The sequence below is a fragment of the Hakea prostrata genome, chromosome 3 (genome assembly GCF_041222555.1).
Source record: "Hakea prostrata isolate BN-2017 chromosome 3, UWA_Hpros_2, whole genome shotgun sequence".
Lineage (NCBI taxonomy): Eukaryota > Viridiplantae > Streptophyta > Magnoliopsida > Proteales > Proteaceae > Hakea > Hakea prostrata.
This window is the reverse complement of record NC_142602.1, coordinates 16,234,286-16,255,832: the sequence shown is the minus strand read 5'-3', so window position 1 is coordinate 16,255,832 and position 21,547 is coordinate 16,234,286. Positions and strand designations below refer to the sequence as shown.

Sequence of the window (21,547 nt, the reverse complement as noted above, 5' to 3'; positions counted from 1 at the left end):
ATATCAAATGCATTAACTAACTTAAATGTTATCAAAATTCCATCCATATGAGTATCACAATCTCAATTTTCAAGAATAAAATAATTATACAACCATTAGAAGTTCTATATAAGTCATTAAATCATAAATTCATAAGACAAGTAGAGAATGATTGATCTTCTTTGTTGTAGATGTGCTAAGAGTAGTTGCAAGTGAAAATTCAGCCAAAATCCACAAAAAAGGTAAAAATTGAGAGTTCCAGCGAGATCCTGGGCGAGATATGGCGAGATATGGTGAGATCTCGAGCGAGATATCCCAACTCTCTGCTCTTGCCCTCCATCTCATCTCGCCAAGGTGAAAAAATGAGATATCTCGTGAGATCTCCCACCATGCTACTAAGTATCAAGGGACAGTGAGCATGAGGCCTTACAAAGTCCTAGGGAGATCTAGATTTAAAAAGACCTTTGGAGGAGGGTATCTAGATAGTCTTGTTTGGTTGAGAAGAAGAGAGAGTGGAGGGAGCAGGAAGGGAGAGAGGCCTAGAAATTTATTTGTTTGTTGCTCTAATCTGTTTTGTGCTTGCATCATAATTTGTGGCAACTGGAATTTCGTGTTTCTGATCATTATGGTTATTTACATCATAATCATCTTTACTCTTGTTTGAGTCAAATTTGTATAGGTTTGCGTGTATATCCAATTTTTTTTTTTTTGGGATGAACATTATACCTGATTTTAAGTCTTGTGGCTCGTGTTTTGCTGAATGCTTTTAACATAATGCTACATTTCTTCTGGCTACACTCTGTAGAGTGTCATCCAAGTTTTTGTGATACCACAACTTTTACAGGAATGACGGACTGTTAGCTTTTGTGGAGAACTTCTTGAAGGATCATTTCTTACCTACAATGTATGTGGATTATCGGAAAGGAGTCCAGCAAGCTATATCAAGCAAGTACCTTTGAACTATCATGGCTCAGTCAAGAATCAAATTTTTTGTATATGTATAATAGTAACTCGTAAAAACATGATAAACTATCATCATCATCTTCTTCTTCTTTTATTTTTTGTTTAAGGCTTGCATAGTTATTTTTCGTTTATGAATAAATAATTATATTAAAAGACAAGCAAGAAAACAAGGTCTTTAAGTAGAAGACCAAAAAGAAGAGCTAAGGCCCTAGGAGACAACAATAAGCATGTTCCTTGGAGTATCATCAACGGGGGGTGGGGAATAGCTAACAGTCTAGAAGAAACATCAAAATAGATGGCATTTCAAATCCTATCAATAAAACGGGATTTGGAAGTCCATCTGTGGAGATTGCACTCTCACCAAAGGTGATGGATAGAGGCACAATACACTAGCTTACCAATCCGATCGCAAATGGAGGTACTTGCAAAGTTTCTCAAAATCCAAGTCCAATCACGGGTAAACCCGAAGGACTGCCTCGAATGGGGCCAAATAGATGCTAGGGCTTTTCCCCAGATAGATCTAGAGAAAGGGCAAGAGAAGAAGAGGTGATCGAGGTCTTCCAAACTATTCCAACAAAGGATGCAGTTGGGGCTAACGGGGATATGGTGGTCAATGAGGAAGGATTGGGTGGGGAGAGCAAGGTTAAGGGCCTTGCATAGTTTTGTCTTATCAAGTATCAAATGCCTTTTCCATCAAGTGACAGCACTACTAGGTTGAAATATTATTTGTTCATGAATATTTACTGTTCTTTTGTTAGTAATTCAGGAAGATTATTGGTAACATGTTCAATTTCCATGAATGGCTAGGATGATATAACTTGGAATTGGAGTGGAATGTTTGGAGGATATTGGAGTGGATACATTTGTACATCATAGTAACTCTGTTTGCTTTTCTGTATTCCAAATGCTAATTTAGAGAACTTTGTAGGTCCAGCTGCATTTCGTCCGCGAGTACATTCTGCTTCTACTTATACTCCTCAGATTGAAAGGGGACGTCCCGTCTTACAAGGTCTACTGGCTGTTGATTCTTTGGCGAAAGAGGTGATGCAATATTCCATATGATAAGATCATTTTCAAAGAATGTATGATTTCAAGCATCTGACGGATTCGTAGGGAATACTTCTAGCAACCGATTCGAAGTTCCATGAATAATGCAATTTCTCCCTTAATTGGCTGTTCTAATTTTCTGCAAACCAGAGTTGATATGAGGATCTCCTAGACTTTCTCATTCCTTTTTCATTTATCATTAAGGTATTTTATGAACTTCCAAGTTGATATCCACAATTGATGTCAGGTGCTTTGTTGGACACAAGCGATGCCCAAATTTTCTGGTGACCTTGTAAAGTATGTGCAAACTTTCCTTGAACGAACGTACGAAAGATGCCGAGCGTCGTACATGGAGGCATGTTTTCTCCCTAAGTCCTATTGCATCTTAGCCTTCTTAGTTACATATGCTTCATTCAGTTTTTTCCAGTGTGTTTGTTAATGATATGATTTGTAATCACCTTGATATTGTAATATTGCAGTCACAGAACAAAAATGGTTATTCTTTTGAATTTTTTTATTTACTATGGGCCTTAGTTCCTAATATTGTATCTGTGTTGGGTCTGTTGAAAGTCCTAAAAATCAAGATGAAGTGGGGGCAAAAATTTAATTTTAGAGTTGTCTTACCTTAGTAGCATTAGGATTTTGCAGGACAATTTATTTAGTCGTTTTATTAGGATTTAAGAGTTGTAGCTTTTCCACTCACTTTAGGAGTTCAATGCTGTTCTTTTCTGATGTGAAAAAAAATCAACCTTGCCTGTCGTTGGTCACCTCCAACTGTGATCTCCAGACGTTGCAGTTGAGAGAATGCCCTCGTTTGACATCCGGGAAGTGTTTAGAAATGATCATTACCTATGCCTGGGGAAATTTGCATAATTTTGTACATCAGGGACAAATCTGTAAATTATTTATTATTCTTTCTTTAATATTGCTAGGTGTAGAATCTGATCTTAGTTATAACTGGTATTGATTAGCATAAATGGATTTAAGATACATAAAAATTGAAGAATAGTTTGTCTATTTAAATTCAATTATGGATTTAGTAAATAAATGAGTATCCAGGCTAGTGGCTGAGATACAAATTAGAAAAAGGTCTATGGTTCAAATTTTATACTTGTTAAGGGTTATAGTATTTTATTTATAGTTCTTTTTAGTATTGATTTAAGTCAATGTTGCATCTCATCCTATCTATTCAGCTTATTTTTAATTGGTAACAAGGGTTCAGAAGTGCGTTTTCCTTTTTGAATAAACCTTTTTAATAGTTAGGCTATAGGTACTCAGTACCGTTGAAAAAACAACAACCAGTAAATTGAAAGAAAACCTAGAAAAACAGGAAGATAATGGAGGATGGGAGAAGAGTTACCTTGCAATTTGCCATTATTTTCTGTTATTTTAAGTTGCTGCAAATGCTTAGTTGCTGCCAAGGATTCTCTTTCTTTGCTCTAGTTCGAGCCAACTGCTCTAGTACCCATATTTTGTTTTATTTCCTTAGTTCCTATTTATTAGATTAGAATACTACTTTCTACTCTCTGCACTCTCGCTTTTTATGTAGCTTGACCAGCAACAATACTAAGGAGATTTATTTTCTTTCCTTCTAGTTTCATGGGTGTCAAGCAAGTCTATTTTAAGATAGTAATATTTGAAGGTTTTTGTTACCAGGTTTGAGGATATTTGAAGATCTCTATACTCTGGAAACTTTTCAATAATAAATACACTGTTGAGGGGGAGAGCTGCAACTTGCACAACTCTCCATTCCCTCCTCCATCTCCACTTCTTCTTTCTTCCTTTTGTTATCTATTATCTTTAGTTATTTTATTTTTTATTCTCTTATGTGCTATTTTACTTTTAGTTCTCTTACGTGCTATCAGAGGAATATCCATTGCTGTTTTGATAGTGGTTTCAGGTTTTTAGTTTGAAGAATGAAAACCTGGTTCTAAGAAGAAGATGAACCAGGGTTTCCAAGTAGATTCTGGACTGCCGAAATTTGAATCTGTATTAGCTTAGCACCTCTGTTTACCCTTTTTGCTTCCTAATTGCAAGAAACGTGATGATTTCATGCTGGATTTGATATTTTTGGTGGTTGCTCAAAGTTGATCTATTCTTCTACTGGCTTGCTTCTTGTGTTCTAGCTTAATAGATTCTTGAATCTGCCAATAAATTTCTGATTCTTTCCTGCTGCTGTTGCTGTTATGGTTTGTTATTTTCTGGTTCAAAGGCTGGGTACTAGAATTTAATTTATTTCCCTTCCTTCTCAAATTATTTACTTCTTGCCATTACGAGTTTTTCCTTCCAAATATATCAAGCTTCTTTGCTGGTTCTCTTGATCTTGAGATTTTGGTCACTATTTGTCTTCACTATTTGTCCACGTGTAATGCTACACATGAGGGTGGAGATTGGAGACTAATATTTACTCAAGACTTTATCCTAAAGACAGTATTCAACAGCATAAAACAAAATTCGGTCGAAACTTGCGAAATTTTGACCGAAATTTTCCATTTCGGGAAACTTGAAACGAAAAAACTAGGGGACTGAAAAAACTCCCAAGTTTCAATCGAAACCGTCGAAATTTTTTCGAAACTTGTCGAAATCTCGAAACATGTTGAAACCTTGTTCAACCCAGATGGATCAGTTGGTTCATGAGAAAAAAATTCCCAAATTTCATGGGAAACATGGGAAATTTCGTGGAAACCTGAGACTTTTACTGCAAGTTTCATAGCTTTCCCAATTTTTTTAATTTTTTTTGTTTCTTTTATGTTTCCCCAAATACCACGACAAATACTCCCTCCATCGGGACTTCTATATCCAAATTGTGTATTCCCTTAGACTGATTATCTTAGGCATGTTGATGACCAGAATTATAAAGTTGCAGTTGTCGACTACCTTAGCAACCATATGCATAAAATGTCTACGTTCGCTAGTTGGAGGAAAAGATAAGTTGTTATAGGCATAGGACTCCTCAGCTCACAGGATGGATCCACCGAGGCACCCCTCTTAGCGTTGAGTTGTACTTTCCTTCTATTGTCAGTTACTTTGTATTTGATGTTTTAAAGTTAAAATTATAGATTGAATGTTATGTACTTAAGTAGTTAAGTTTATAGTGTACTTCTCGAACAACTATGCATTGATGTTATATACATTGAATGACGTATCTACATTGATTTTTTTTAGCAAAATGCATATGCCAATGTGCCCTTTATACTTTAATTAGCTTAAATGCAGGTCCCACCCTAAAATACTCCCTAAAACTTGTCAAACTTGATATCGAAACTTGCACGAAAAAATCCCAAGTTTCTTCAAAATTTCCCAGTTTCCCACTTAGGTTTCCCATTTTCACCTAGTCGAAACTTGAGTTTCCGTCGAATTTTTTTCTTTGTTCTACAGTAACAATTACTACTTACTTGGTCTATAATAACCTATACTACCTATTTGGCTATAACCTATACTGATTATTTGGTTCATTGGAACTTATATTATTATAGAGACCTTTGTTTGAGGCTCTATTTCTACCTTTGGTTGAGTAGAAGAGTTTATGTGCGGCCATTGGAGCTACACTTTTATCTACTATGTGGACATTGGAGCTGCACTTCTACTACCTTCAGAAACTCCCTTCCTTAAGGACACTCGTTGGCAAAGTGCCCTTTCTCATGATAGTAAAAGCACTCTGGGGTACCTGTTGATGTCAAGGCCTCTTGGTTGGAAGTCTACTCTAGGTGGATTAGTCCCTCTTGGAGGAACTACAGTAGAGGGAGTGAAAGGCTTGTTGGTGGTTGGGTCCTTCTTCTAGTCTTGACTGCTTTGTTTCTTTTGTGCCAGTAGGTTCAGCTCACAAGGCTTTGGTAAACAAATCTTATGAGGTCTTGCACGTTAGTCACTCCTAGGGCCACCTAGATGTCATACTTCAGAGTCTCAGACCAAGACTGAATCTAGTCATGGTCTGTAGTTCACTCTCCTAATCTCTTTCCTTGAGGATAAGGAGTCAAACTGCTAGATGTAATTGGCGACAGACACGGAACCCTGCATCAAACTGTGGAACTCTTCATGTCGCCTGGTTTCATAGTGTTCTAGTAACCTCTCTATCAACTCCTGTTTCATCTGATTCTAGGTTGTGAGTTCCCTACCCTCATAGTATATCTCTCTTCCTTTGGTGTTCAACCAGTCTCTATCAATGCCTATTAACTTGGTCTTAGCTAGCCTCATCTTCTTGTCCTCTAATAGGTCATACCAGTCAAAGTAATCATTGAGGGCAGCTCTCCAATCATCTAAGTAAGGATCCATTGAATTCTTTTAGCTCGAGCTTGACTTTGTGGTGGTTTACTCCCCTTCTATGGTCCTGGCCTCTGCTGAAATGTGTTCCTCCAGAGTAATTGGTGTCTACTGGTGGCCTCTCCCTCGCAGTGGTCTTTCTTCTGTCTCAAATCTGATTGTCATACCTAGATTCACCGGTACGGGCATTCCTTTCTCTGTCTTCCCTGTGTCCACCAACTGAAGATCGTCTGTATACCTATGGGGTTTGCTAGTCTCTCCACAATGGGGAAATACTATTCGAGAATGAACCCTTGGGGGTGGGTAGTCTTTTTCCCTGAGATTTTGTTCTAAGACAGTCACGCTGTTGTTCAGTCCGTACAACTCAGCTATTATATCATTTAAGGTGTTCTGTGTAGTCTCAAATTGTTTGGCTATTGCTGATTCGTCCATAGATCTTATACCAATTGATGTAAACCCCAATTCCAGGGTTAGTCTTCAAGATCAATTTAGGTGAACTAGCAGTAAATTTAGGGTTTTATAACCCTGCATTTCTAGTATAATGCTGTCTTAAAGGGTTTTAGCATTTGGGATTTAGGCCTATAGGGTTTGAGTATGGTTAGGTCTAGGGCTTATGAATTCCAAATCTAAATCTTGCTATAAATTAAAATTCAGAGCTGAATTTCAGATTTAGTCTAGGAAATTAAGGGTTTATTAGAAATTTGGGTTTCTAAGGAATGGGTAGGGTTAAGGTTAGGGTCGAAGGTAGAGTAAGGGGGAGGGGATAATGAATCCAAGAAATAATTGGATTTGATTTAGGGGTTAGGGAGCTATAGGTAATAGATGTTGGGAGGTTGTTAGGGTTTTGGGAAAGAAGATGAGTTGCAGAATTTTAGGGTTGGGTGAAGGGATTAAGGTTAGAGTTGGAGTTGAAGGGTATCGGAGAGAAGGGAATGTTGCAGTGAAAAAGAAAGGGAATAGGGAGGAGAATTGAGAGAACCAGGATTTAGTGATTGGGGAAGTGAATGAAAACCTAGGGTTTAGAGGTTAGGGAGAGCTATGCTGCAGTAAGGTAGGAGAGAGGGGAAGGGGAGAAGTGGAGGACGTAATAGGGTATAAGGTTTGGGGAATGAGAAGAGATTGGGAGATTAGGGATAGGTCAGTGGAGTGCCGCAGGGGTAGGGGAAGGGGAAATAAAGGTTGTGATTGGAAGGGGGAAATTGGGTTGAAGGGAATTAGGTTTTGGAATTTGGGGGGGGGGGGGAGGGTGTCACAGACAAGTGGGAAGGGAAAGAAGAAGGCTGTGAGGAAGGAGAAAGGGATAGAAGAATAAGGGCTGGGGTGAGGGGTATCTACTTGTTAGGGAGAGAGGGGGTTGATCACTTGCAGCAAAAACCAAAGCACAACAGCAGCCTCAAGCTTACTTCCTCAAGAAACCCACAACTCTACTATTTCACCTTCAATGTCAAGTTTATTCATTAAGCAAAATCTAGGAGTCAACATTAGAAGGTGATTCAAACTAGGACTCTTATTGGACTTAGGACTCTTGTTCTAACAAGGATTCTGACTTAACATAAGTAGGACTAGATTCCTTATAGAAATTGGAATGCAACTAAGGGAATCCCTCTTTAATTGGGACTCCTAACTTGACTAGGACTTTTCCATAACTTGTCCAAAATTAAACCTTTCAAAAACAAAAGTAGAGTTGGAATCCTACTAACCATGGTTCAAGATCTCGTGAGATCTCGCTTTTGTGAGGTCTCAAGACGAGATCTAAGGCGAGTCTCACGAAGTGCAAAATCTCGACCAAGGTCAAGATCTTAGTCAAGTGAGACAAGATGAGATCTTGACTTGTCTCACATTCTCTCGCTTCCTCTCGCCTCCCAACTCGCCGAGACCATAAAAACCTAATTTTTGCTGGATTAACACTGGATCTTGACTTGCATCAAGGTTTAGCACATCTACATCAAGAAGGAAGATCAAACAAAGGCATTTTGAAGGTTTTCTTCAAACAAGGCCACAACAACTTCATGGGTCCAATATTCCAACCCCAAACTACAAAACTGCAAAGGAAATCTTGAGTCCAAAATGATAAAAGGCCTTTACCGGCCCAATGGCGCTACCCCCTGCACCCTTGTGTGCGTCGGGGGTGAAGATTGTCGGCAATAGAAAGTGAAGCATGAGCCATTCCCAGCACTTCTGTTATGAATTTATGATATGGTTGTATTATTGTATTCTCGAGAATGTGATGTTCTATTGTACTCATATAAATGGAATTATGTTTGTTTTTAAGTTATTTGATGTATCTTATCACTTGATTTTCATTTATTAGTTCTAATGGTTTTATATTTCATGTTTATAACCTTGCATGTTCATTCTTCGCATTTCGATCTCAAACTTAAGGTCACGTTAGACTTATACAGTCATACTTAGGATTGTCTTCTCACAAATCAGAGGCTATCAGTGTGTTTAGAAGGCCTAAAATAGGCTAAATACCAACTTTGAGCACAAGATGACCCTTAAAACCCCTCGAGATGGGCCCTCGAGTTCACTCAAGTTGGCTCAAGGAAAATACGAGATCTCAAGTGAGATCTCGCCAACTTGAGCAAGATCTCTTGAGATCAAGCCAACTTGAGCGAGATCTCTCTTTTACTTGGGGCGAGATGGTCCTTGAGAGCAAGATCTTGAACCTTGCCACTAATATAAACCCTAATTAGACTTAACTAGAGCAAACCAAAATTACCAAGATGCCTTTCTTAATTTGCAATTTCCTATAGGGCTGTAGGATATTGGGCTGCCACCCTAGGCTTTTTTTCAGCCCTTGGAGTGGCCCTAGATTTGGTTCACATCAAGAGGTACCTTGAAGATAAATGAATAGTAGACAACTGGTAATAGCATTTTGAACTTGAAGTCATATGTACTCAAGCATTGAGAAGACAATAAACTACCAAAGCACTTAAACATTACAAGAATCCTCTCCAAAATCAATTTCTTGATCTCCAGCTGCTTCATCTCCCTGTTAGGATCCTTCTCTTGAACAACCTCTAGCCATTCGAAAGGGTGTTAGGAAATGCATTTATCCGATATCTATGTTATCTCCCTTGACTCTCTTTCACCTTTGTATCTTAATTTTGTGTGTTCCGTTTCTTCTATACCTATCCCATAGAAGTAGCAGGAGGCTTATGTAGATCCTAAGTGGAAGGCGACAATGTTGGAACTTGGAAGAAATGAAAGCACCTGACAAGAATGGGACTTCAGAGCTTGTCGTTCTTCCATTGAACAAGATACCTATCAGTTTCAGCCTTGCAGGTGGATGTTTGTTTGTGAAGTAGAACAGTGATGGATTTGTAGATCAATATAAGGATAAACTTGTTGCTGAAGCATTCACCCAAACCTTCGGGATTGGCTATCAAGAGACATTTGCACCTATTGCAAAGTTGAACACTGAGTATTACTTCCATGTGTTGTTAACTTACGATGGGATCTTCAGCAGTTAAATATGAAGATTGCTTTATTATATGGAGAACTAGAAGAAGAAGTCTACATGGAAATTCCTGTTGGTTTCTCTAATGACAAGACCCAAAGAAAAGTTTGTAGTCTCTAACATGCACCATATGGGCTAAAGTAGTCTCCGCAGGTGTGGTTTGATAGATTCCATAAGGCGATGGTGTCAATTGGGTATAAATTAAGTAATGTTGATCACACCCTCTTCATCAAAAGAATAGAACCCCAGTTTAATATTCTAATTCTGTGATGATGATATAGTTGTGAGTCTTGTGACAGGTAATGACAGTGATGTGTATCTTTATCCTGAAGAAAGTATATCCTGGCCTTGTCAGGCCTACTAGGTTGTCATCCGAGTGATACTCCCTGAAAGTTGCTACCCAACTCAAGGAAAATGAAGGGGAACCTATTGATAAAGACCATTATTAGTGACTAGTGGGAAAGCTAATCCACCTATCTCATACACAACATGACATTGTTGTCATTGTCAGTTTATGTACAATCCACATACCAGTCATATGTTTGTTGTCTTTCGAATTCTTCATTATCTGAAGTCAGCTTCAGGAAAAGGTGTTCTCCCTATCCCAACATGGTCATCTTTGAATTGAAGCTTACATTGAGCCATGCAGACTAGGGAGTTCACATGATTGGAGATCCACCTCGGGATACTATAATTTTGTTGGTGGGAATCTGATTACTTGGCAAAGCAAGAAGCAAAGTGTTGCTGCAAGATCTGCTGAAACATAATGCCGAACTATGGCTCAGCCGCTCAAGGATTTTTTGTGAATTGTTATGGTTATGTAATCTACTAGAAGATCTGAGTTGGCAATGCCCCTTCTCGTGATGCTCTATTGTGACAACAAAGCTACTGTAGGCATTGCCCATAATCCTGTGCATTATGATAGGACAAAGTGTATGGAAATTCACATGCATTTTATAAAGGAGAAATTGGAAGCAACATCTATATCCCATCTGTGAAGTTTGAACTCTGAAGATCAAGTAGCAGATGTCTTCACCAAAGGTGTACCTGGATGGATGTTTTCTCGTACTTTGACCAACTTGGGCATGTGTGGCATCTATGCCCCAACTTGAGGGGAGGTTATGTGAGAGGAAAATATTAGCTATTGCTAGATCGAGAGGTTTCCTAATTGGAGTAGGAATTACTCAGATCATAAACTTTAAGCAAACCCATAGAGGCCTATGAATAAATCAACGTCCTCTGGGTGATTTTTTCTTAAAGTCTACAACAATTGGCATGCTTTAATATCCATTAATTCATTTGCAAGTCATCAAAAACGTTGGTCCTGTTTGCTTAACTGAGCTATTATGCCAAACCAAGCAGTAGGGTGCTGAAAAGGCTGAGTTGATGACAAGCTATCATTTGCTTCTAAGCTGGTCCTTTGTATGAATTTTTAGCTCATGTTAGTTTGAAATAATCAGGAAACTCTGAGATACTTGTATGGCTTCAAATCAAATTCCCAAGGATAGAAAAACGGTAATGATAACGTTTCTTTAAATTATTTAAATGGAGTTTGTTTACGAACCCCATCAGCATCCTTATCCGATACTGAGATTGTGTCTTCTTTTTGAACTGCTTGTAATTTCTGGATCTGTAACTGCAGAGGTTCTACTATCTTCTAGATTTTGTATTGTATCAATGTATTTCTTCTTGTTTAATGTTCCAGGCAGTCCTAGAGAAGCAGAGTTATATGCTCATTGGTAGGCATGATGTTGAGAGCTTGATGCAACATGATCCAGCCAGTGTGCTGTTACCAAACTCATCTGGCCAGCAGCTTATGGAAAACGATACATCAGATGCTGAAGCTCTTGAAGTTGAGATGGAAATTAGTGATGTGCTACTGAGTCTACGGCCAATCAAGCAGGTACATGCTTATCAGTCAGAAAATTATAACTCACAATTATTGTTTCAGCACTACTATGCACAAAAGTTGCAGAGACAATAATTACTGGGTAGATTATCTGAAATTAGTCGGAATGCATATTGATTTTGTATCTTCTTGCTGTCTGCACAATTTGAGTGTAAACTTCACCAACAAATCAATATTGTTGTTTACTTGTGGTTTTTCTTGTGTTCTCTCTTTTGTGCAGGAGAATCTAATTCATGATGATAGCAAAATTGTTTTACTGGCATCTCTGAGTGATTCATTGGAATATGTGGCAGACTCCATTGAAAGGCAAACATTCACACTGTTCATGCCTAAGTTTTCCTACTAGAGATATCTATTTTTTTCACTGCATCCAGCTGTCTGAGTCATGCGGAGCATAGGATGTTTTAAATTCAACCTTTGGACTGTTAGGGACACTGGATTGGCTGGCAATAGGTCAATTCCTTGGGGCATAGACTCATAGTCCAACTCGCCTACCTGTTCATTATCTATTTGACTTTTTAAAGTTATCTTTTTGAAGTCAAAATATCCAAAAGAGACGATTTTATTTTTCCATTCAACTCAGTGCTTTTATGTTGTAGTTTTTCATCTCAATATGTTGGCGCCACGGACCACCGGTTAACCTTTTTGATGTATGACCTTTTGTTTTCTCCAAAGCGTTGGAAATGAATAAAATGGATGTAGATGAAGGTAATGGAATGGTTTTGTTTGCTTTCTTGGAGACAGCCACCTTGCAAGGTGTTTTAGGTGTCAACGTACATGAAGTAGTTATCCTGGATTTGACCACAATAACTTCTTATCTACCGAGGATATGATATATTCGAGTGTTGTCCTGGGTTCACTGGGATAAGTAGTCAGTATAAATAATATAGATATGTAATGTAGATTGGGAATAAGGTTTAGGAAACTCAGAACTGATATTGTGGCAAAAAGAAAAAGAAGGAACAGGTTGGAGTTCTTGAAATGCTTCAGTAGAACTAGGGAAGCAAGTGGGAGGTCTATATTTTGAGCTGCTGAATTCTGGTATTGTGGAGAAAATGTGGGGAAAAAAATCAAGGAAAAAGAAGAGAGTTTCCTTTGGATTAAAAATTCTATTGGAGTTCCACGGAAAGAACAACATTGGATTACTGTTTAATTTGGTGGGTAGGATTTTAAGGAGAACAGCATATAATTGATTATGTGCATGGTGCAGCAGTAAAGATTGTTCCATCATGAGCAAGTTGGTCTGGGTCAGTCTCAAAACAGTCTCTTTGCAAAAGCAAAATAAAGGCTATATAAATTGTATAACCTTTTGCCAGATCCCAGCATACTGGAGCCTTACGTGATTTTCTTGTGCTAAAAGTCTTGAATTTTCTGGTAATTCAGTCATTAGAAAACCTTAAATGGTTATATTTTAGTTGCATGTGCTCAAATTCCATTGGCTGGATGCATTTTGTAATTACCAACTCCATAAAAACCATGAGAATTTATGTCATATGGGAGTTTTTGATCCCTTAAATTTGTCTGTAGCTCGTAAATTATGTTATTCTGCAATCATTTATATGATTCACATTGTGCGCACTGATGTAGGATTATACAAACTTCCATCAGTCCGTCAACTCAAGTAGAGGAGAATGATATGGATAATGGCCATCACCATAAACACAATAACAGTGCCATTAGCCGGGACCTGACTTCATTTGCTGATGAATATAGGAAACTGGCAATTGATTGCCTTAAGGTTTTGCGTATTGAGATGCAGTTCGAGACGATCTTCCATTTGCAGGTCTGTAAAACTTCTTAACAATCGGTGCATTTATTTTTATTTTTTGGGGTGCACAATAGGATTATCAGGATGTAGTCTCCCTTAGGAATGACAGATTACTGGATATCATGATTCCAACAGGAAATGACCAATAGGGAATATTTGGAGGATCTAGATGCAGAAGAACCAGATGATTTTATTACTTCACTCACTGCACAGGTCAGACAATTTTCTACACTCGTTAATTTTTAAATTCAGGACAATGTTTCAGTTAAAGCTGGTTGCTTTGTATTGCTATCATGTGAATCTTGTTTAATTCCCAACTTGTTGATGTCCTCTTACCAATCATGGAATCTGAAATAGTAAGGTCTTTAACTCCTGCCACAGAGTTATGAAATACTCTTCTATTTAGAATATACAAAAGCATCTGCTTCATGGCAGCAAATGGGAAGAAATTCTCCATCTATAATCCTGTTCATCTTCAGCACATGTATTTTTTCCCTTCCTGATTTCTCTTTCTGCAAAATAATCCAAGGAAAACAATATTTACTAGTGAGATCCCTTAGTTATTATTCACTGGTAAACAACAGCCGATCTTATTAACCATAACAAAAATATGGATGCAGTGAGACATGTTTTAAAATTGCATCAGAATTCATTTTCTTTGGGCAAGATGCAGTACTTTCTAATTCTATCGTAACTGTTTTTACAAATTTGGCATATAGGTGCCTTCCTTAATAATGATCCCAATTATCACAAGTCTTTCTAGGGATTCAGTTTCTTCTTCCATCATTGGTTATTGTCTTTTCTTTGTCTTTAGATAACACGCAGGGATGAAGAGATTGCACCTTTTGTTGCCGAAGTAAAGCGTAATTATATATTTGGTGGTATATGTGGAAGTGCAGCAAACGCATCAATTAAGGTTTGAATGTCTGCATTTCTAATTTATTTTTTTGGTTAGACCATGACAACTTGTCTTGCTGTTGTTTTTGCAGTGTTGTTATATGATGAATGAAAAATTATTATATTTTTCCCCATTAACTAATTATAAAGAGAAAACCTGAATGTCTTTTTTAGGCTTTGGCGGGTATGAAATCAATCAACCTTTTTGGAATCCAGCAAGTATGTCGGAATTCAGTTGCCTTGGAACAGGTAGGTGGCATCTATGGGGGGAAAAATCATATATTTTTATTGGGATAATTACTGTTGCCCCCTTGTTTTTTTTATTTTCTTACTACTATATCACTTGTACTTTTTAAAATTGCTAATCCAACATTTAACTTTGTCTAAAATTACTAATACCCCCTACCGTTAAGCTCCGTTAGTTTACTGATGATGTGGCATCTATATATTTTTACAAAATCCCAAAATAACCCTGCAATTATCTCTTTACTTATTTACTCTTTTGTTAAGTTAGACACTACCCTTAATTAACTATGGGAAAAAAAATTAACTTTAAATTAACATTTCTTTTCTAAAAAGAAACTACCAAATAATGGAAAGATTTGATTTTTCTTCTCTAAAAAAGAAATCGCCGAATAAAGAAAATATGTGATTAAATAAAACTTAAAATAGAAACTAAAATATTAGGAAATATCAAATGTAATTCAAAGTTAGAAATTGAAAATCACCTAATATATGCTGACCATTATACATGTTAGGAAATTTCCTATCAATTAGGATCTTATATGCTAATTTGTTTGTAAAACTTCCATCATTGTGTGAAAAATTTAAGTAGAACATGAGAGTTTCAACAACCTTAAGTGTGTGGTCCCACCAAAGCCAAAAATGATTCTAAAATATAAGATTTTAAGGATATAATTGGTATTCAATATAGTTTCTATAAATGAGGGTAATGTCATATTTTTAACTTCTTAATTTTAATGAAAGGCAAAATAGACATTATATATTTGATGTTAACAGCTACTTAACACCGTTAGAAGTGAGGGGGGCAACAATAATTTCATAAAGAAAGAGGTTTGATTAGTAATAAAGCCAAAGTACAAGGGGGCTATAGTAATTATCCCATTTTTATTTTATGTATCTTATCTACTGCCTATGAGCTTCACAAATATCTGTCTTCTCTTGGAAAAACAATCGGAAAAAAAAAAAAAGAGTTTGGTGGTGCAAAAGAATTGCAGGCTGCATGTGTGTGCGTTTGGGTGAATGCATGTGTGCTGTTTACTAGCATGTAGAGTAAGTGGATAGCTGTAGAGAAGCAACTGGTTGGTTTTGGTTTTCATGGGCTTAAAGTTAGCTCTTTGACTTATATAGATTATGATTAGATCTATTACTGTTGCCATTACATGAAGATCTGATCGTGTCGTTAACCAATCAAAAATAAAATCCTATACTAATCTAGCAAGCAGAAAGTATGGGGTCGAACTATGGGGAACTAAAAGGCTAAGTTACTAAGATTGAATTTAACAAAACTAAATTTAAACTAAATCTATTAATTAATGCAAAAACGTTAACTATGAATATGTGAAGATCTTTGGGATTTCAAATCCCCAATGCTTTTCCCTAACCGATATAACTCTACACTTCAAAGTAAATTATGGATGGTCTTCCTAGGTATGCCCTATCTTCGCAAGACTATCGTCCTTCACGGAAGCTTGGCACGCTTAGTTCGCTGAGCTATAGAACATCTTTGGCCAAACTCAAACACAATCAACTAAAAGAGATAGAACAATCAAATTAATGAAATAAGCATGGTTCATCTACATCCCAAAGAAAAGAACTAGCTACTCATTATCACAAAGTTCATAAAAAAAATAAAGATGAAACATAGGGAGAGAGAGATGTGGTCTTCTTCTTCAGCAATGAGAGAGATGAGAGCCGCATTCGCCGTCTTCTTTCTCTGTGGTTGGCTTCTCTTTTATGTCTCCCGCACACAATGAATCCCTTCTCTTTACCCATCAATTTGACCTTTATTCTTTCGGAATTTGGAAAAACTCAAAACTGGAAAGTTGTAGATATTTTCAATATCGTTCCATAGCATCTTGAATCATCGAAATCCAAGCTCATACGAGAGAGATATGCCCAAAATACTGAAGGTAGGTCTGTTTACCCGATTTTCAGATTTATTACCAATTTTGTTCCTTAGACCTCCACATGTTTCCAATTTGACTAAGATCTCACTTTTCATGATTTCTTGGGCAGCAAGATTGAATGCCATGATTTAAAATCCACCAATATCTAATATATTTGCTAACTTTACTCCATATTATCTCTAATATCCAAAATCACCTTATTCCTGAAAAATACACAAAAATACTCAATTAGCTCTCTTTAATTAAATAAGTATGGGGAATTAAATCAAATAAATAATGGTAAATGCATGCTTATCAAGATCATGATAACTTATCCTTTTGTCTTTATTATGAGAACTCAGTCAATGTAAATATACCGGTGCACAAGGCTCCCACCATTGCAGGGTCTAGAAAGGGTCATGATGTACACAATTGTACCCTTGCTTTCTCCCCTAATGACAAAGCCTTCAGGTTGCACCATGTATATGTATAATTCATCATTTAAAAAGGTTGGTTTAGAGTTCATTTGGTGAACTCTAAATTTGTACATAGAAGCGAATCCAACAAGCATCCTAATTGTAGTTGTAGCCATTCTAGGCTTCTAGCCACCTCAGCATAAGTGTCAAAACTGTCAAGACCTTCCTTTTATGTAAAACCTATAGTTACTAACCTTGCCTTATAATTACCTATAGTTCCTTCAACTCTCATTTTCCTTTTTAAAATTCATTTAAACCCTAGAGTTTTAGAACCAGGGGCCAATTTTCAGGTTTCATTTTTCAGGAGGAAGCCCTTTCTTTTTCCATTCATTGCCTTTTTCCAGAAAGTGATATTACATCCTTAAGTTTAGATCTGATTTCTTGTTTAAGGCCACCAAGGTCTGATTTCTTTGACATTCTCTAGTGCCTCCAACTAGTACGTAAAGAAATCTGGAACAAAATCTTTTCCTATTTTTCCTATTCTTCTCCTTTCGCTCCTCTGACGTTCTTCACTAGATTTTGCTGGAAAGTCCTTGTTGACATCTTTCAGAAAACTAGATTCTTTTGTTAAAATTCACAATTGTAATTAATTCTGTTTAATCATTAGGTTCAACCACCATAAACCTATAATGCCTAATTATGAAAAGCATATTGTAGGAAAATACATTCAGCACCTCTTTCTACTAATTTTCTTTCTTTTTGGTTTAATTTCTTTAATTTTAATAGCCTTGCAGCCTCATTACTTAAGAATTTTTTTTTTTTTATTATATTTTCCAAAGTTGATAAGCAGTTATATTGCTCTTCTAGTTTTCACCAAAAATAAATAAATAAAGTTCTTCTTAGTTCTCAGAAGGTACCCTATTTAAGATATGATTTTCTGTTTATAAAGTTTCACCCCAAAAACCACTAGAAGGTACCCTATTTAAAATATGATTTGCTGCTATCCCTGAAAACAAGTATTAAGTCCAAAGTTGGGCTTCATAACATCAAGCATTTCCGTTAGTTTTGTTTCCCTTTCAGCTATTTCATTCTGCTATAAAGTTTTATAAGGTGTTGAAGCTTCATGTATACTTCCTACACCTTCAGAATAATTTGGATAGTTTTCACATCCTTTATCGGATCTAAGACATCTTCTGATCTTATACAAATTTTCTGTAAATTATTTTAAGGTGCTCAAACTTCGTGTATAATTCCCCCACTTTCAATCTTTGGATTATAATATTTGCCTCCTCTGTCGGATGTTATACAATTTCTATCCTTTTTTTTTTTAATGTTTTACACAGATTCTCTGATTCCTGTTATAAATTTCAAAATATTTTCATGACTTTCAACTTAAATTTTTTAAAAGAAGATCTGTTAAAATTATGCTTCAAAATATTTCTTAACTCCTCTAGAAGGGGTAACCTTGAAGGTTGCGTATATCGATTTACTCCTCATTCCATTTTCTGAAAGTTCTGTTGAACTTCAGAAAATGTTAGTGAAGCATACATGTTTTGACATATGCACATTCTTGACAATTCTAAGAATTAGATCCAGATAAACCATAGCATGCAATTTTTTGATAATTAACACATCGAATCTACTATGCCATGAAGAAAAGTGATTGGGCATAGAAACAAAGCAACCAACTTCATTCATAAAAACTGAAACGATCTTCAGCTAAAACATACTCTCATACCATCATACGTGTGTATTCTTTCACACAAAGGCGCCACCCTTGGTCATAATTAACTTGCTTGACTCTGATGCAGTCTTGAGCTGAAATTTGTTATCAAATTCTTTATAATACTACCAAACACAAGATTTTTCCCGATTGCCAGAACATGATCAACAACAGTCAAAGTGAGGGTTTTCTGGAAGTGTACTCGAGATACTCTTTTCCTTCCACAACAGCAGTTCAAGCGTTTTTTTTTCTTTTTTGGTAGAGATGCTACCATCTTCTCTCTTCTTTTTTTTCTTTTTTTTGTGTGTGTGTGTTTGTGCGTGGGTGTGTGTATATATACTCGTTGAGCATCCCTTTGTCCTCATGAGCATCCCTTTGTCTTTGTAGAAATGTCTGGTTGCATCAGAGACTATCCACAATGTTGTGTCATCTCCTAGAATGTTGGCTTTTCAAAAATCATAGTAACAAACTTTTTATTTTTCCATCAAATATTTTAGCACTTGAAATAACCCATCATACACAATGACAGACCTTTTTCTTATTATGGTAGTGGTTCTTGGTCGAACTGGAATTTGAGTTTCATTTTCTCTTCCTATTACCCTTTTTAGGATTGCTATCCTCTTCGGAACCTTGGCCTTCCTACAAAATCAGAACTTTAGAACCATGCATTCCTTCACAACATTTAACTTCCTCCTCAATTTTTCTATGGCTTTCCTAGTCCCGGGGATTTTTTCCTCACTTCTCTAAATAGTTCTTTGGCAGATAAAAACAATTAATATGCCATTCATCCAAGAATAAAATTATCTGCTAGAATTTTCTTATCATTGCATCCTTCACCAGATAATTGTTTTCCAGTGCTTCCTCAAAATTTTGCTGCTGTCTGCTGCCGTCTTTTTGAACAAAGTACCACTCAATTGTACATTAAACCCTTGCAACGGTAGTCATCTTGTTGGTGGTGTTTGAATGATGTTTCCATTCAACTTTTCAAGCTTAATAACAACAAGAATGATCTTTGAGTGGTTGAAAGATGTTTCCATGGATATGTGTTTATAGGCCCTAAAGTAGGTTGAACAAAAAGAACCAAATCAGCATCGAAACCTTGCAAATCTGTACCATGTTTCGGCAAGATTTCGGTTGTCTTGAGATAGCCAAAACCTCAAGACAAGATGAAATCCTGAACCTTGGACATTATAATCGGATGGTCAATATTTGAGGTGACAAAAATAATACAAATTTTCCTAGTGAGTCTAAAAGGAAGGTAGAAATTGCATGTGAATATCAACAAGGGAAGATAGCATAATATATATGTATAGCTTTATCATGAAAATGCTATTTTCCTAATCACACAACCAATGCTGCAGGCCCTGGCAGATATTCCTTCAACTGACAGTGAATCTGTCCAATTGAGATTTGGTCGAGTCTGCACTTACTATGAACTCCTAAACATGCCATTTGAGGTAAGTAAATTGAGAGTACATTATGTTCATTCAGTGTTTCTACCTATTTGATTTACTTTTGAAGATAACAGTCCTCATCATATTTGTAGGCCTTGCTTGCCTTCATTGCAGAGCATGACCACGTGTTTACCACTGCAGAGTACGTTGGTTCAAGCAGGCCCTTGATTACTTGAATCCAACTAGGCTTTTTCTCTCTTTCTTTTTCTCTTTTTTTTTCCTTTTTATTTTTTATTTTCTAAATTTAACAAAACAAGCACCTTTTTTACAGGTACTTAAACCTCATCAAGGTCAAAGTTCCTGGCAAAGAGATGCCACCTGATGCTGAGGAACGATTATCTGAGATTTTGTTTCGTTAGGGTTTCACTTTTGGGTGGATGGATTTGTCGTCTGTAGATGCACAGACAAGTTTTTTCCATCGTGAACAAGCTGCGAGCATATGCAAATATTTAGATACTCTTGTTAGGGTGATAAAACTGCTATTACTGCAAGAGTGCCTTTTGTCAATGTTAAATCTTTTTCATGGACACTTGACTCCAAGATGCAAGGACAATACACTCCCCATTCTAAGGTTCATAATTCATTGTAGGATTATAAAATGATCCCAACAAACCAGGTACCCTCCTGCCTTCTGCTACCTGTGATGAATGGTGTTTCAAACACCATGGGTAGAGCGAAACTTGGTCCTTTTTCATGAGTACATGTTCTATTCAGACTGACAAAAACTACCTCATTTTCTATTCAGACAGATTTCCTGCCACTGGTAACTACAACGATCATTTACTTCTTGTTTGTAAATTTCTAAATGCAGCAGAAAACCCTAAGGGCCTGTTTGGTTACATAAATTCAGAAATTTCAAATCTCTTGGGAGATTTATATCCGTTTGATTGTGTGAATCCCTAGATTCATGAAATCTAGAGGTTCACATTTTTACACTAGATTTATGGGTATGAGGTGAAATTTAAAAGATTTCACATTTACTATAAAAGATTTCATCTTTACTATAAAAGTGTTAAACATTTAAACTATGACTCAATTAAATATTTTTTCAGGATGAATTTATAAATTTCATTCCAAAGATTTAGAATAACCAAACAGTTAATTTTATGAACCATTACCCCATAGGTTTGAAATCTATAGATTTGAAATAACCAATTTTTTGCAATCTCCGAACTCAAGTAACTAAACAGGTCCAAAAATATTTTATAACTCTGAAATTTGATTGCAAATAGTGTAATGGAAAGCTATGGCAGAGGTGTTCAACCATGTTCCAATCTGTAGGAAGATGTTTTACTTGTTTGTAGCTCCAGAATAGTTGTGATTCGTCGAACCTCTATCTTGTGATGACCAGCTTCAACAGAACTCTCTAACAGTGCTAGCATGGTGCATCCAACTCAAACTCAAAATCAATGTTAATTCAATGGTGGTTCTCTTTCAGCTTGTGCGAATATGTAAACCTTTCACAATCAACAAATCAATGGCCATCTTGACCATAGATAAGGTTATCATCACCAAGGTATCCATCATGCTGTGTCATAT

General features: G+C 36.6%; 1 protein-coding gene across 1 annotated transcript in view; it reads left to right on the top strand.

Moving 5' to 3' along the window:
• LOC149021192 (exocyst complex component SEC8-like) overlaps positions 1-20,916 on the top strand; it is a 67,464-nt gene extending 46,548 nt beyond the window's left edge. Inside the window, exons 15-26 of the mRNA XM_089149460.1 lie at positions 824-924; positions 1,871-1,983; positions 2,237-2,348; positions 11,422-11,615; positions 11,842-11,927; positions 13,209-13,404; positions 13,525-13,602; positions 14,204-14,305; positions 14,461-14,535; positions 19,916-20,011; positions 20,101-20,150; positions 20,280-20,916. Coding sequence (XP_089005586.1) covers positions 824-924; positions 1,871-1,983; positions 2,237-2,348; positions 11,422-11,615; positions 11,842-11,927; positions 13,209-13,404; positions 13,525-13,602; positions 14,204-14,305; positions 14,461-14,535; positions 19,916-20,011; positions 20,101-20,150; positions 20,280-20,367 — 1,291 coding nt within the window. The 3' untranslated portion in view covers positions 20,368-20,916. The remainder of the gene's footprint in view (positions 1-823; positions 925-1,870; positions 1,984-2,236; positions 2,349-11,421; positions 11,616-11,841; positions 11,928-13,208; positions 13,405-13,524; positions 13,603-14,203; positions 14,306-14,460; positions 14,536-19,915; positions 20,012-20,100; positions 20,151-20,279) is intronic.
• The last annotated feature ends 631 nt before the right edge of the window (positions 20,917-21,547 follow it).